This window comes from Salvelinus namaycush, chromosome 23, assembly GCF_016432855.1.
Source record: "Salvelinus namaycush isolate Seneca chromosome 23, SaNama_1.0, whole genome shotgun sequence".
In the NCBI taxonomy this organism is placed as follows: domain Eukaryota; kingdom Metazoa; phylum Chordata; class Actinopteri; order Salmoniformes; family Salmonidae; genus Salvelinus; species Salvelinus namaycush.
Window position 1 is genome coordinate 43,133,244 of NC_052329.1, and position 16,695 is coordinate 43,149,938.

Below are 16,695 nucleotides of genomic sequence, written 5' to 3' on the forward strand. Positions count from 1 at the left end.
GTCTGGATGTTGGATTGGCACGTTGAAGTAGAATATTCATTCAACAAATGTTTATTTTTCTATTCCGGGATTGCGAATTAACTTCCATCGGTTGGTCGCCTTGGCACAACCTGGGTCCTTGTGCGCTGCATAATTACGCAGTGGTTTGCCGTCATTTTGACAATTTACGGCACACGGAAAGACGCCGTCAACAGCGTCAACATTTGAGTGCAAAGAGCGTAAATTCACAAACACCGAGTAGTGTATACCAATTTAAGTCATTAGAATCTATATAAAAAGTTGTCATATTCGCCATGTTGCCCATTTATATTGTGTTCCTTTTGACTCACCTTATGTCCTCCCAACCTAGTCTCAGAGCATTTCGTATTGTTCTGTATGTAAATCCGAGATACTTTAGTATGATATGTATTAATTTGTGGATGTCCATCACCCATTTCCTATTATAGGTTACAAATTTGCTAAACATTTGTTACAAATTCTAGCTAGGTGGCTGAAGTTAGCTAGGCTAGGAGTACGTTTAGGAGTTAGGTTAGCTAACATGCTAAGTCTTTGCAAAGTAGAAAGTAGTTGAAAAGTTGCTAATGGCATAAAATGCTAAAGTTGTGCGCGATGAGATTCTAACTCTCAACCTTTGGGTTGCAAGATGTTCGCGTTATACGCACGCCCATCCACCCAGACCTTATACACATGCCCTGACCAACCATCTTCCTTTCATTTTTGGTTTAAGTAACCATCGGTCTTATGCAACCATATCAAATGGAGTATCTCGGATTTACATACAGAATACGAAACGCTCTTAAGACCAGGTTGGCTCTATGGGAGCCATAGTACTTTCTACATAACAGTTTAACCTCTTGAAATCATAGTCCTCGAGTTTCAGCCCAGCCTGCCTCGGCTATATGCGATCGAAAACAGGTAGGCTGCAATTGCTAAATATATATCCCATTTGACTGAAACCTTAGCGTACAGCCCAATACATTATGAACTAAATCTTTAACTTGTCTACTTAGCATTAGGAAGATCATAATCTCACATTTCTACGCTACAAAACGACCCACGCCATTTATCCGATGTCGTTCTAGAAAATTTGGCAGTACCTCCAACCGGCCTCACAACCGCAGACCACATGTAACCACACCAGCCCAGGACCTCCACCTGCAGGATTCTGCGCCCCTGCCCAGTCATGTGAAATCCAGTATCAGTGGCCTAATAAATTCATTTCAATTGACTGATTTGCTTACTTGAACTGTATATCTCAGTACAATCGTCATCAAAAATACAATATTAGTTTGATTTGGGCTTAAACAGCAGTTTGCTCCTCTTGTAATCTTTTCATATGTATGATAACTTTTGAATGTGCCGCTGGGTTTTTCCTCTCAAGAAATAATAACGCTGGTCAGCACATCTGGATTGCAATACAGTCAATTTTAATTAAATGATGTGCCAAGTTTAGCAATGAAGCAGTGAAAAAAATAGTTGATAGTTTAGTCTTATTGAAACAATTAAGTACAGGTGCCAATTGCAAACTAGAGGTTTGAGTCATGGAGACTTGGCACCCCCATAACAAATCCTGGACATCCATGTTTTGTCAATATATTTTTGTATGTTTTTGACACCATAGCCATCTTTGAAACACTGAGGAACAGAATTTAGATCTGTGCACAAAGAGTACCCTGTCCGGCATTAAAACATTTGAGGTTTTAAACTAATACTATGAAGTAACAATCCCTGAGGTTTAGAAATGAGATCCTGTTACCCAACTGTGCATATGAATAATTTATTAGCAAGGCAAAATTATTTCCCCTGATTAAACCAACAAAAAGACATTGACCTTTGTCCAATCTTAATTTTCTTGAGTTTAATCCTCAAATTCCAGCACTATTCAGAAAGCACAACAGTAACTTGTTTTTGTGTAAAAACACTTGACTGGTCAAGAAAGAATGAAGGTTAACAAAACAATTCATATTGTATAGCCCTGAAAATAACAATGTGTTCACCCCTCCCCCATGCCATTCTACCGTAGAGGCCAGTGATGGATTCCCACCCTCCAACTGCCAAGAGAACACAGAACACAAATTGTGGACCTGACTTGTTTATTGTATGTACACAAAAACAGCACATTACACACGAGATGGGTACAGCATCTGAAAGACAAAAGCAGAGAGAGCAGTGAGTGGAGTTCATAGGCACCAAATCAATACAAACCACAGCCATACAGTGAGTGGGAAATTGGCTCTTCCAGATGTTTTTCCAAGCACTTGCCCAATATGTAGTGGTCATACAGGAAAGGTGGAGAGGGTAAGTATTAAAATGGGGCCTACATCATTCTTATCACTAAAAACAATCCATTACGTAGATTTTAAATAAAACTAATGAAAAGGATAGTGATTATTTTTGCTTTAACTTTTGTAAGGAAAACAAATCCTTTATTTTTCAGCAGTGGGTTTCCCAAAGCGTTTGTAGCTTCAGTAGTACATTGTTTCTCCCCGCAACACAGATGCACAGCAATAATAAGTAGTGTCACACGGTGTAACACTGCCAATTAAACATTTAAAGGAAACCGACATGCCTATAGGCCAAGTGCCTTTCAGGGAAATCCCACCCTTTTCAACATAAAATGTATGATCTACAGCACCACCCCAACATCTGAAAAACATTTTTTAAAGGTTCTCAGCACGTCCCAGCTGGCCTCATACACAACCAGTCACTGGACATGTCCGAATACCCATACTAGCGTACTATATACTTAAACTGCATACTCATTTTGGCGTTTGATGTAGTAGAATTAACTAGTCTTTACCTACTCCCATGCTTGACAACAGCCGACAAGCAGCGCTTATGGGGCGGCAGGTAGCCTAGTGGTTAGAGCGTTGGACTAGTAACCGAAAGGTTGCCAGATCGAATCCTCGAGCTGACAAGGTAAAAATCTGTCGTTCTGCCCCTGAACAAGGCAGTTAAACCCACTCCTAGGCCGTCATTGTAAATATTAATTTGTTCTTAAAACTTCTTATGGCTGCAGGTGCAGTATTGAGTAGCTTGGATGAAAGGTGCACAGAGGTGCCAAGAGTAAACGGCCTGCTCCTCAGTCATAGTTGCTAATATATGCATATTATTATTAGTATTGGATAGAAAACACTCTGAAGTTTCTAAAACTGTTTGAATTATGTCTGTGAGACTAACAGAACTCATATGGCAGGCAAAAACCTGAGAAGTTCCACTTCCTGTTTGGATTTCTTCTGGGGGTGCCATATTTTCAACCAAGCTCTCATTGAAATTACAGCAAGATATGGATGAGTTTTCACTTCCTACGGCTTCCACTAGATGTCAACAGAACTTTGTCTGATGACTCTAATGTGAAGGGGGGCCGACTGCCACGAGCTGACCATGCTTTGACCACGCGCATTCACGTGATAAGCAGCTCTGTTCCATCGCTCAACTGAAGTCGATGTAATTCTCCGGTTGGAACGTTATTCAAGATGTATGTTAACAACATTCTTAAGATTGATTCAATACACCGTTTGACATGTTTCTACTGACTGTTATGGAACTTTTGGACATTGTCACGTAATAGTGGACGCGCTCTGTGACTTTGGAATTACTTTGGAATTGTTTACCAAACGCGCTAACCAAAGTAGCTAATTGGACATAAATAACAGACATTATCGAACAAATCAAGCATTTGTGGACCAGGGATTCCCGGGAATGCATTCTGATGAATATCATCAAAGGTAAGGAAACATTTATCATGTATTTTCTGGTGACTCCAACATGGCGGCTAATTTGGCTATTGTTCTGAGCGCCGTCTCAGATTATTGCATAGTTTGCTTTTCCCGCAATAAATTTAAAAAAAATCTGACACAGCGGTTGCATTAAGGAGAGGTATATCTATAATTCCATGTGTATAACTTGTATTATCATCTACATTTATGATGAGTATTTCTGTTGAAACGATGTGGCTATGCAAAATCACTTGATGTTTTTGGAACTAGTGAATGTAACGCGCCAATGTAAACTCAGATTTTTTTATATAAATATAAACGTTATCAAACAAAACAGGCATGTATTGTGTAACATGAAGTCCTATGAGTGTCATCTGATGAAGATAATCAAAGGTTAGCGATTCATTTTCTCTCTATTTCTGCTTTTTGTGAAAGCTATCTTTCGCTGGAAAAATGGCTGTGCTTATTGTGGTTTGGTGGTGACCTAACAATCGTTTGTAGTGCTTTCGCCGAAAAGCATATTTGAAATCGGACACTTTGGAGGGATTAACAACAAGATTACCTTTAAAATGATATAAGACACATGTATGTTTGAGGAATTTTAATTATGAGATTTCTGCTTTTTGAATTTGGCACCCTGCATTTTCACTGGCTGTTTGTCATATCGATCCCGTTAGCGGGATTGCAGCCATATGAAGTTAACTGACTTGCTTAGTTAAATAAAGGCAAAATAAAAAAATATACACACAATTTAGTACCCTACAGGGCTTGACAATTAACTTCTGCCACTTGTCCTCTTGACAAGTAGGACAGATTCTTTTTTTTTTTTTTTCTTCAACTTGTCCAACCCAAAAAATGGTCCACGATACAATTTTTTCATCAGCAAGCAAGGAACCACTTTTCAAAAATAAAATGCATTACTATATTTTTCCCCCATAGAAAATCAGACAAAAATGTAGGCTACCCTCTGCTTATTGGATTTGCAAGCGTGTCTCAAAATACAACAACTGCCCCTTTTAAAACCCCTAGAATCGATTGATGGACCAGTGCGTCAATCAAAAAAGCACTAACAAAATCCGTCAGTTTAAGTTAGATATGTTTCTTTGCATGGGCTGTGTCTCAATTCGCATCCATCTATGGCGGCCTTCCACATCTGCAGTGGAAGGCAGCCGGGCAAAAGCAGTGTTTGTCAGACTATGAGTCGTCCTGAAAATAAATATTTTCACGAAAACGTGTACTGTACGAACAGTTTGGCCCACAAACTATTATGACTACTATATGGAAAATGGGATCAGTTTTGCTCTACGACCCCCAAAAGTGTCATGGGACTCATCTTAAGGTTACAGTTAAAATAACAATAAATGGAAGTATTGAGGTAGTTTAGTGCCTAACCAAAAAAGGAGTTGTTAAATAGTGTAAAGAAATTATTTTAAAAATCCTGAGCTTTCTTATATCTCCTAGATATAGGACAGACTTAAACGTAAGATTATTTTTGGACTGTCTTTTACCATTTATGAATGTTTTATTCAATGCATTTCTATAAATATAGTAGTAAACGCCAAATTCAATATTTTATCAAATCATTTTGGGCTACCTAAAGGGGTGCTAAAACTGAAAATCAAATAGCTAAATGATCCATATTATGACCATCTTAAAACAATTCCATAAAACAATTCCTTCCAAGCTCAAAATTAGCGGCGTTCCGTTGTCCCTGGGACAATAATAAAAATAAAAAACATGTCTACGGTTCAAAATAGACTGGAACGACAGATACAAAATTCATAGAACTATGTTTTTTTTTTAAAGCAACGAGGCTGATGCAACAGATTAGACAGTTTATCTTAAAATATTGATCAAGTTTAAATTTCTTCATATTATAAGCCTAACAATGCGTGAATGTTCCTAAATGCAATTAGCAGGAAAACACTGTCCTTCAGTCTCTGGTCATGACCATTTGATCTAAATGAACCATGCCTCGAGTATGTCGAATGAATCAAGCCTTTCGACATTAACTTGTTGATGATAGGGGGCGCTATTTACACTTTGGGGGAAAATCGTTCCCAATTTAAACGGCCTCATACTCAATTCTTGCTCGTACAATATGCATATTATTATTACTATTGGATAGAAAACACTCTCTAGTTTCTAAAACCGTTTGAATTATTTCTCTGAGTGAAACAGAACTCATTCTGCAGCACATTTCCTGTCAGGGAGTGAGATTTCAGAAATCGAGGTCCCTGTTCTGGGGTCAGTTTATAAGTCCCAATGTAAGCTATGGGGCTACATGCACTGCATACGCCTTCCTCTAGATGTCAGTAAGCGGGGAGAATTTGAATGGAGTGGATTGCACAATCTGGGCCCTATATATAGACCGTGGAACGGAAGGACCGTCCTTTTCAACAGTGCGCCTGACGCATGAAGACATCACAATGGCGTCCTGCAAACGCTTTCGTTTTAGTAGTTCTATATCTCCGGTCATGTTTTTATTCGTTATAGGTGTTAAAGACATCACAAGGTAGTTAATTTAAACCGACTTATAGCAGTTTATTGCGATTTTCCTGGATTTCTTTGTGATGCGCGTTCACGAGTTGGACACCTCTCCAGTGGGTGGCTAACATTCGCGGCTATTTCGACAGGACAAGATGACATCTTTCAACCCAAAGACGATTGTTCTGGAGAAAGGACACCTTGCCCAAGATTCTGATGGAAGCTCAGCTAATAGTAAGCAGTCTTTATGCTGTTAATTCGTACTTATGTTGACAAATGTCAGATAATAATTCCGCCATGAATTATGGTGCGGTCTCGCTTTAGCGCACGCTGTATGCTTGAAGTAACGTTAATTTTAAAAATGTAACCCAGCGATTGCATTAAGAACTAATTTGTCTTTCAATTGCTGTCCAACCTGTATTTTTTAGTCAAGTTTTGGAATAGTTACTGATTAGAATAGGTGCCTCTTCAAAGATTTCTCCTGCCATTTTCTGGGCAGCTTTGCTACTTTTCTCATTGTATAACCACGATTTGTGGCGCTAAATATGCAAATTTTCGAACAAACTCTATATGCATTGTGTAATATGATGTTATAGGACTGTCATCTGAAGAATTCTGAGAAGGTTAGTGAAAAAATTAATATCTTTTGGTGGTTTATACGTCATCGCTATGTTTGGCTTGAATCAATGCTATTGTGATGTTTGCTATTGTGCTAAGCTAATATAACGCTATATTGTGTTTTCGCTGTAAAACACTTAGAACATCTGAAATATTGTCTGGATTCACAAGATCTGTGTCTTTCATTTGCTGTACGCTGTGTATTTTTAAGAAATGTTTTATGATGAGTATTTAGTTATTCCACGTTGGTCTCTATAATTGCTCTGGCTGCTTCGGTGCTATTTTTGACGGTAGCTGTGATGGTAGCTGCAATGTACAACTGATTTATACCTCAAATATGCACATTTTTCAAACAAAACAGATTTATTGTGTAACATGTTATAAGACTGTCATCTGATGAAGTTGTTTCTTGGTTAGTTTGGTTGGTTCTTGGTTAGTTAGGTTGGCTTTGTGCATGCTACCTGTGCTGTGAAAAATGTCTGTCCTTTGTATTTGGTGGTGAGCTAACATAAATATACGTGCTGTTTTCGCTGTAAAACATTTTAAAAATCGGACATGTTGACTGGATTCACAAGATGTGTATCTTTCATTTGCTGTATTGGACTTGTTAATGTGTGAAAGTTAAATATTTCTAAAAGATATTTTTTGAATTTCGCGCTCTGCCTTTTCAGTGGAATGTGGGAGGAGTTCCGCTAGCGGAACGCTGCAGTCAAACAGGTTAATGATAATTAACCCTCCTTACATTTTTCAAACATGACTGGCTTTTAGCCTTCAATCTATATTCTTTCAACATGTCGAGCCCTGCGCTAGTATGGGTATTTAGACGTGGCCACTGTCTGCAGCCCTTGCACACCAGAACTGGACTGCAGCAAGACTGGTCAGGTTAATAAGCTGTAGGAAACAGTGGGTTTCTATCTTTCATAGTCAAAAAGATAGAAAACAAGTTGTTACACAACGACATAATCGAGAGATACTGAAGACATCTAGAGTGCATCATGTGATTTTAAACAACTATGGGCAGGCAAAGGTTAGTAAAGTAATTTGCCTGCTCAAAGGTGGTTAAAAAACAAACGTGTTGAACCACTTTGCCGTTCTACAAGTTATTTGTAATAGATGTTGCATACAAAGCCACGTACTTTTCATCCAAAGATTAAACCACTGAACAGGCCTTTTCCCCTGACAATATATTTTTTAAGAGGAGATCTGGAATTACATGGTAGTTCCTTGAACTAACAAAAGTTAAAGTATATCCAAAATCATTCCTAAAGTACCTCTGATATTAGACATTGTTGTTCAAGCCCTACAAAAAGCACACCTGAATTAAGTAATCAAAAGTCTACGGCTGTGTAGTTTAAATCGGGTGCGGTTGTGTAGGGATAAAACAATATTCTATACTGTTGGCTCATAGCACTTCCTTTGAGCTGTATTAGTTTTTGCTCGAACCCAGCACAGTGCAAAAAGGGGGCTGTGCAGGGCTAGACCAAAACTGGACTGCCTGCTGGGTCTGGAAGAAAACTTGCGCTAATCATCAGGGAAGAGCAGAAGAAGGTACCACTCACCACTCTGATTCTGTGTCCCATGGCCTTTGCTGGGAGGTTACTGCTAAACTTGGCCCGCACCATTCCACTGTTGCCATGAGCGCGCATGACTTTTCCCCAGATTACCCGCGTCTTGTTGGGCTTGCCACCAGGCGTCACTGTGTTCCTGATGAGATTGAAGGAGACAGTGAGCAGATTCAGTCTTGTGTCATGGAACTAAATTAAAACAAGAACATAACTCAAACTGCAAAAATATTAATAGCGTGTCTGCCCCAAGTCCCACCATTCAACCACACAGGCTCAAGTGAGTGGTTTTGGAGTTGTTTTTAAAAGTGGTAGGAACTTCTGTCTATCTTTTAATGGATTACAACAAGAAAAAAAGAAAAAAAAAATGGGCAGGGTTGACCATCTTGACCAATTGAGGAGCTATTACAATGTTTGACACAGGCAGAAATGGTGGAAGTATGTGTTCTGGGGATTCTCAACATTTACATCATAAATGCATACATTGTGTGGGGGTCCCTCTAAAGGCCCATTCCCAGTAACCACTGGTTCCTGAAGGCATTCAAATGCAGCTTGTGCATTCACTTTGTGATATGTCTAGAGGCAGGAAGAGGGGAGCCAAGAGTGTGGCACCAGGGCGTGGGGACTGAGTTGGAACTCATATGAAAGCAGGTGAAGTTTAAAGCTGGCTAGATAGAGGGTGTGTGATGTGCATCCTGAGTGGACGCATGTCAGAGTGAGAGAGATATGTGGAAACCTCCTTTGGGTAGTCTTATGTGCCACTTTGCTGGCCATGCTCCCATAAGTTCCATGACATGTACGCTGAATGCAAAGACTGAAGTAGCATTGTGAAATATGTATTTGTCCTACAAATCTTTAGTCTCTGAAAAGTTGTGTTTTGTATCTTCTCTCTTTATCGGTCTCTAATACTTGTTATATTCACTGAGTTGTCAAAGTAGGCTACTATTTCTACATTGTGTCAGGCCTAGCCGGTACAAAATCTTATTGAGGTTATCTACATTTTGAAATAGTCTCTGAATAGTTGTTTGCATTTTTACAGAAGTAAGAATAGCAGTCAAATAGCCTACTTTGTGTGGGTTTTGAAATAGTTTCTGAATATTGTCCTCTGGTCACATAACAATTATTATTATTATTATTTTTTTTATTTTATTATTATTATTTTTTTTTTTTGGGGGGGTGTTGATATGTAAACAATTATTATTTACATATCAATATTACTAGTATAATATATACTTGGTATATTTTAAGTGAGTAATTTGATGACATTTACTCCAATTGTTATTAAAGAAGAGGGTGTGCTCTTTAAAACTAAGTTTAATTGTAATTTGTTAATTGTTTTCGAGCTGTCTGAGAAAATGAGCTTTATCTTATTCTCAGTAATCTACAGCAGCATTCTAGAATTCTATTGGGGTCGTGTTATTTTTGGTTAACTGTTTTCATAGCGATTTAAATGCTATGTAAATGCCAGCTGAAAGTACCAGCAGCTCCAAGTCAAAGCAGGTCCACTGAGGCCACGACCCATGTAGGTGGAAACGCAAAAGTCCGCCTTTTTGGTAAAAAACTGGGGTGTCCTTAGTTGAAATTCGCAATGAGACAGAAGATGTAAAACTTACTTCTTAGCCTTGTAGACGTAAGCACAGCGTTTGCCTAGGTAGAAGTCAACCTCCTCCCGTGTGTACACTCCCTCCACCTTCAGCAGGGCTGTGTGCTCCCGCTGGTTCCTTAGGCCACGCTTGTACCCGGCAAAGATGGCCTTGCTCCACAGTCTGAAATATTAAAAGAATGCATAAACCAGAGCACACAACCGGTGTATCATCAGTCCCACATCCTGGAGCCATAGTAATCCAGTCAGCCAACCATATACCCTAAACACTCAGCAGAATCAACCAACGCACAATTGAACGACCTACTTTAAACCAACATTTAAAATTCAGTATCAATTAGCTTGAAACATTTACCATACTAAGCACTGACTCGCAAATATGTCTAGTAGCAACAAAAAAATCTTGGTCGACTGAGTCGTCGTCCTGTTCTATTGACCAATCGGTTGGTCTAAATGTTTAAACTTATTTTTCCCATATATACAGACACGGTCTTTCAATAAAATAAAAACATACACCGAGCTTGTCTGATGCTCTAAGCACACGGATTAATGATAATGGACACAAATGACTTAATGGTCACACGTAAAAAATAAATAATAATAATTAAAAAGCCTGTGTGACTGCCGCCAGGTTGTCTCGTTCTCCTCCCTACTGCAGCGAAAAGGCACCACAGCAAGTATTTATTGCGCTGTCCATGCTTTAGCTAAAACAATAAGCCATTTAGTTTGTTTCTTCGGTTATCGAAACCCTTAATTGGTTTACGAAAAACATTTATTTCCTCAATCCTTGCTCTCTTTACGTGACCAATAGGGCCTGACCTATAGTGCATTCGGAAAGTATTAAGACCCCTTCCCCTTTTCCACTTTGTTACATTACAGCCTTTTCTAAAACGGATAAAAAATTGCTTCCCCCCCCCCTCTCAATCTACACACAATACCCCATAATGACAAAGCCAAAACAGGTTTTTAAAAAAGTGAAAAAGTATTCCGACCCTTTTATTCAGTACTTTGTTGAAGCACATTTGGCAGCAATTACAGCCTCGAGTCTTCTTGGGTGACGCAACAAGCTTGGCACACCTGTATTTGGGGAGTTTCTCCCATTCTTCTCTGCAGATCCTCTCACCTCTGTTAGGTTGGATGGGGAGTGTCATTGCACAGCTATTTTCAGGTCTCTCCAGAGATGTTCGATCAGGTTCATGTCCAGGCTCTGGCTCTGCCACTCAAGGACATTCAGAGACTTGTCCTGAAGCCACTCCTGCGTTGTCTTGGCTGTGTTCTTAAGGGCATTGTCCTGTTGGAAGGTGAACCTTCCCATCTCCACAGACAAACTGGAGCACAGTTTGAGTGCCCATCGGGTTCTTTGTCACCTCCCTGACCAATGCCCTTCTCCACTGATTGCTCAGTTTAGCTGGGCGGCCAGCTCTAGGAAGAGCCTTGGTGGTTCTAAACTTATTCCATTTAAGAATAATGGAGGCCATTGTGTTCTTGGGGACTGTATATGCTGCAAATATTTTTTGGTACTCTTCCCCAGATCTGTGCCTCGACACAACCCTGTCTCGGAACTCTATGGACAATTGCTTTGACGTAATGGCTGGTTTTTGCTGTGAGCTCAATTTCGAGTCTCATAGCAAAGGTTTGAATTCTTAAGTAAATAAGGCATATTTATTTATTAATACATTTGCAAACATTTCTAAAAACCTGTTTCACTTTGTCATTATGGGATATCACTAAATTAGTTAACAGTAATGTCGACAGCAAAATGGATGCGGAGGACGAGTTGAGCATAAACACAAAACTATTGTACCAAAGTGTTAACGCAAAAAAGAAAGATGTAAAGCCTTTATTTCAGCAGACTAAAAATAGTTGCATGCAATCGTGGTTTACTTTTTGTTCAGCCATTTCAAAGCACGAATGTCTCGTATGCAGTGTAATGGCATGAAGTAATGATTGATTGATACAGTAGCCTATATATTGAAATATAGGACGAAGTTACGTATTAATACTAAACAGGATGCGCTCTTAGGCCTACAGCTCAATGTTGGTTATAGAAGGCTACTATACACAGCCTACTAATGATAACTTCAAATTATAATGACCATAATAATAATTGTAAGGAAAGCAAGTAGGGTATAGAGAGAGCTGCATGCATATTACGTGTGACAAACAGGTGCTGATAGATTACAATATCATTTTTCTGTCTGTTTGGAACAGTGTAAACACTGAATAAATGATAAGTAATAAATCAATTATAAGTAATACCAGTCTGTTGTAATGGGGGCAACAACAAAAAATTGCAACGCCTTTATTACAGCATAGCAAAGACTAAACAGCCAAATCTGTGAAATTGATTTATCCTAGGCTTTTTGCCACGGAATCAGTAGGCTAAACACTCAAACAGGCAACAGAAACAAGATCTGTCTTATTTCTGTAGATATACAGTACTAGTCAAAAGTTTGGACATTCAAGGGTTTTTATTTGTACAATTTTCTACATTGTAGAATAGTGACCACATCAACACTATGAAATAACACATATAGAATCATGTAGTAACCAGAAAAGTGTTAAATCAAAATATATTTTATATTTGAGATTCTTCAAAGTAGCCACTCTTTGACACGATGACAGCTTTGCACACTTGGCATTCTCTCAACCGGCTTCATGGGGTAGTCACCTGGAATGCATTTCAATTAACAGGTGAGCCTTGTTAAGTTAATTTCTGGAATTTCTTTCCTTCTTAATGCGTTTGAGCCAATCAGTTGTGTTGTGACAAGGCAGGGGTGGTATACAGAAGACAGCTCTATTTGGTGAAAAACCAAGTCCATATTATGGCAAGAACAGCTCAAATAAGTAAAGACAAACGACAGTCAATCATTACTTTAAGACATGAAGGTCAGTCAATCCAGAAAATTTCAAAAACGTTGAACGTTTCTTCAAGTGCAGTCGCAAAAATCAAGCGCTAAGATGAAACTGGCTCATGAGGACCGCCACAGGAAAGGAAAACCCAGCGGAGGATAAGTTCATTAGAGTTACCAGCCTCAGAAATTGCAGCCCTAACAAATGCTTCAAAGAGTTCTTCACAGACATCTCAAAATCAAACGTTCAGAGTAGACTGCGTGAATCAGAACTTCATGGTCGAATTGCTGCAAAAAAACAACTACTAAAGGACCCCAATAAGAAGAAGAGACTTGCTTGGGCCAAGAAACATGAGCAATGGACATTTACTCCCGAGGTAGACCTGTTGCACCCTCTCTTATTTAACATTTACTCCTGAGATAGACCTGTTGCACCCTCTCTTATTTAACATTTACTCCTGGGGTAGACCTGTTGCACCCTCTCTTATTTAACATTTACTCCTGGGGTAGACCTGTTGCACCCTCTCTTATTTAACATTTACTCCTGGGGTAGACCTGTTGCACCCTCTCTTATTTAACATTTACTCCTGAGGTAGACCTGTTGCACCCTCTCTTATTTAACTAGGCAAGTCATTTAAGAATTAATTCTTATTTACAATGACTGCCAACCACTATAATTTCACGCTGCAGGTCCTCTATGAACACGATGAAGAACAATCTGGCCTTATGTGGCCATGTACTCTTATAATCTCCACCCGGGGCAGCCAGATGAGGACTGGCCACCCCCCAGAGCCTGGTGTCTTCCTAGGTTTCTGTCTTTCTAGGGAGAACTTCCCTAGCCATTGTTTTTCTACATTTGCATTGCTTGCTGTTAGGGGTTTTAGGCTGGGTTTCTGTATAGCACTTTGTGACATATGCTGATGTAAAGAGGGCTTTATAAATACATGTGATTAGACTGGTGGAAATCTGTCCTTTGGTCTGATGAGTCCAAACGTGAGATTTTTGGTTCCAACCGGCGTGTCTTTTGAGACAGAGTAGATGAACGGATTCTCTCCACATGAGTGGTTCCCACCGTGAAGCACGGAGGTGGTATGACAGTATAGGGGTGCTTTGCTGGTGAAACGGTCATGGATTTATTTAGAATTCAAGGTACACTTCACCAGCATGGCTACCACAGCATTCTTCAACGATACGCCATCCCATCTGGTTTACACTTAGTGGCACTATCATTTGTTTCTCAACAGGACAATGACCCAACACACCTCCAGGCTGTTTAAGGGCTATTTCACCAAGGAGTGATGAGTGCTGCATCAGATGACCTAGCCGCCACAATCACCCGAACTCAGCCCACCTGAGCTGGTTTGGGATGAGTTGAACTGCAGAGGTTAGGAAAAGAAACCAACAAGTGCTCAGCATATGTGGGAACTCCTTCAAGACTGTTGGAATTGCATTCCAGGTGAAGCTGGTAGAAAGAATGCCAAGAGTGTGAAAAGCTGTAAAAGGCAAAGGGTGGCTACTTTGAAGAATCTCAAATATATTTAGATTTGTTTAACACTTTCGGTTAATACATGATTCCTTAAGGGATGCACGATATATCGGTAAGCATATCAGAATCGGACGATAGTAGCTAAAAATGCCAACATCGGCCCGATGTCCAGTTTAACGCTGCTGTGCAACACCAATGTCAAAGCTGACGTGCATACCTATATAACGTAGGCCCATGACGTAATACCGGCACGAAAAATATAGCGCCACATGTGCAACACAGCATTCCTAACCTAGCCAAAAATGTCTGTGTGGATCGAGCAGTAAACAAGTTGAGCAGTCATTTGAAAAAGTAAGAACATTTCAGCGAGACAACTCAAAGGCGAAATCCATTAATGCCAAGATAATGGAATTCATTGCCTTTGACAATCAACCGTTCTCTGCCGTGGACGATGTTGGCTTTCGCCGAATGGTCAAGCACCAATACACACTAGCAAGTAGGCGCTATTTTTCAGATGTTGCCCTACCGGCTTTACACAGTACTGTTGAAACGCACATCCATGAGCTACTTGCTTTGGGCGTCACTGCTATTAGCTTCACGACTGACATTTGGACCAGCGATGTCAGCCCCATGGGCATGCTGAGTCTGACAGCACAGTGGGTCAACGAGGATTTCCTACTGAGGAAAGCCGTATTGCATGCGCAAGAATGTGCTGGTTCTCATACCGATGCTGCCATTTCAATGGCATTTGAGAACATGTTTGAAACATCAACACGCCAAGCTTCATTCAAACAACTGACTCGAGAAATATACCGTCATGGCATTGAAACACCTGCTCAACAAAAATGGCAACAGAGACCGTGTTGGGGGTGGAACAAAATCAATTTGGGCACGAGCGTCCGGTTTGGGTAAGCATATTTGTTAGAAGACAATTTTAGAGTTAGTGTTACACCATTATTTTTACATAATCTATACTATTTCAGTATCACATGTCTTAGTGATGGCCTGTGCCATCCTCGTGGCCTCCACAATGGATTAGTCCACAGACAGGCACGAATCAGAAAGGGGTCTTGCTCACCATAGAAAAATATGCGCGACTAATAGTTGCAGACTAACATTGGCTACTCACCTTCCTGGCATCTTGAGTCTGAGTCTATTCCCAGGCACGGAAAAACCTGATGAGAAAAAATGTCATGTATTATGGTCTCGACGTGAACGTGATAACTTACAACACTATATAGCTTACGTTAGCTAGCTTCAAAAACGTTAAAGACTAGGACATTAACGAGATCTCCTTGGGTCTAGATAGCTGTCGTTAACTAGCCACGGTGGTAGTGTTTGTCCGTTAAATCACCAACACACAAAATAAGGGAATACTGTTGTATCCTAATTAACATTGAAATACTTAAGCTAACTAGAGTTGCATTTCGTTAACCTCATCCCTGCAGTCCGGCGCTTGCCCATTAGTTTCGTTAAACTATCCAAGTTATATCTTCGTCATCACAACCTCTCAGACTCAAAAAACAGATTACATGACAAGCGTAATTATATTTATCTTTAAAATGACGTACATTTATGCCAAAAGTAGACTTAATAACGTAGACATTACGATTTCATAAAATGGACTATTTATATTTCTCACCTGCACTGTTAGCAAAATGGAGGAAAAGGAAGTTGGAACGGAATGCTGGGAAATGTACGTAGTCGGTGACGACAGAGGCGCATGATAGTGATGGGTTTTCCGGCTCTTTTCAGTGAGCCGGCTCGTTCGGCTCAGCTACCAAAATGAGCCGGCTCTTTTGGCTCCCAAACGGCTCTTACAAAAAACATGTTTTGTATTTTTTCAAGTCAAACAGTTTGGGATAGTTTGACTATGATTGATGTTAAAACAATTCTAATTAAATTATTAAATGAAATCATACTCTACCTTAACCACAATGTATGTAAAAATGCATTGGTTTATGAAAAAGAATGCTATTAAACATTTGCATTTAAAGTATAACTTTTTAATGTATATAAACAAAGTGCGTATAAATCTAACCATTCTAAAGGAATACAATCTGAACAGCATAATAGAATATTGCACCATATCAAAGAAAAATAAATAACAATTTGAAAAACTGCAGCATCCCACAAATTGAAATAAATGTAAAAAAGAAGGATGCTATTACACATGTGCATTTAAAGTAAAACTTTTTTAATGTATATAAACAAAGTGCATATAAATGTAACAATTCAAAACGAATACAATCTGAACAACATAATAATAGAAAAGTAGACAGAGGCCTTGTTCTTCCACCAGCTCAGAGGATCTGCAGATGTTTGGAGGAGGGGCTCCTCCAAATAGGATCGGACCTCTATTATGGCA

The 16,695-nt window shown here is 39.5% G+C and overlaps 1 protein-coding gene across 1 annotated transcript; it reads right to left on the reverse strand.

Moving 5' to 3' along the window:
* Positions 1-1,763: 1,763 nt before the first annotated feature.
* On the reverse strand, positions 1,764-16,041 carry rpl35a (ribosomal protein L35a). The gene is made up of 5 exons (XM_038961674.1): positions 15,970-16,041; positions 15,457-15,502; positions 10,000-10,152; positions 8,384-8,528; positions 1,764-2,144 (listed from the first exon to the last, which is right to left on the reverse strand). Exons 2-5 carry the CDS (start codon positions 15,465-15,467, stop codon positions 2,121-2,123), a joined length of 333 nt encoding a protein of 110 aa, XP_038817602.1. The 5' UTR covers positions 15,468-15,502; positions 15,970-16,041; the 3' UTR covers positions 1,764-2,120.
* Between the last annotated feature and the right edge of the window lie 654 nt (positions 16,042-16,695).

Bases quoted from the DNA above. Each gene is read 5' to 3' on its own strand.
- rpl35a (XM_038961674.1), bottom strand. The intron at 8,529-9,999 runs GTAAGTTTTACA...CAATCTCATCAG, and splicing joins TACGTCTACAAGGCTAAGAA to GAACACAGTGACGCCTGGTG. The intron at 2,145-8,383 runs GTGAGTGGTACC...TTTGTCTTTCAG, and splicing joins TGGGACACAGAATCAGAGTG to ATGCTGTACCCATCTCGTGT.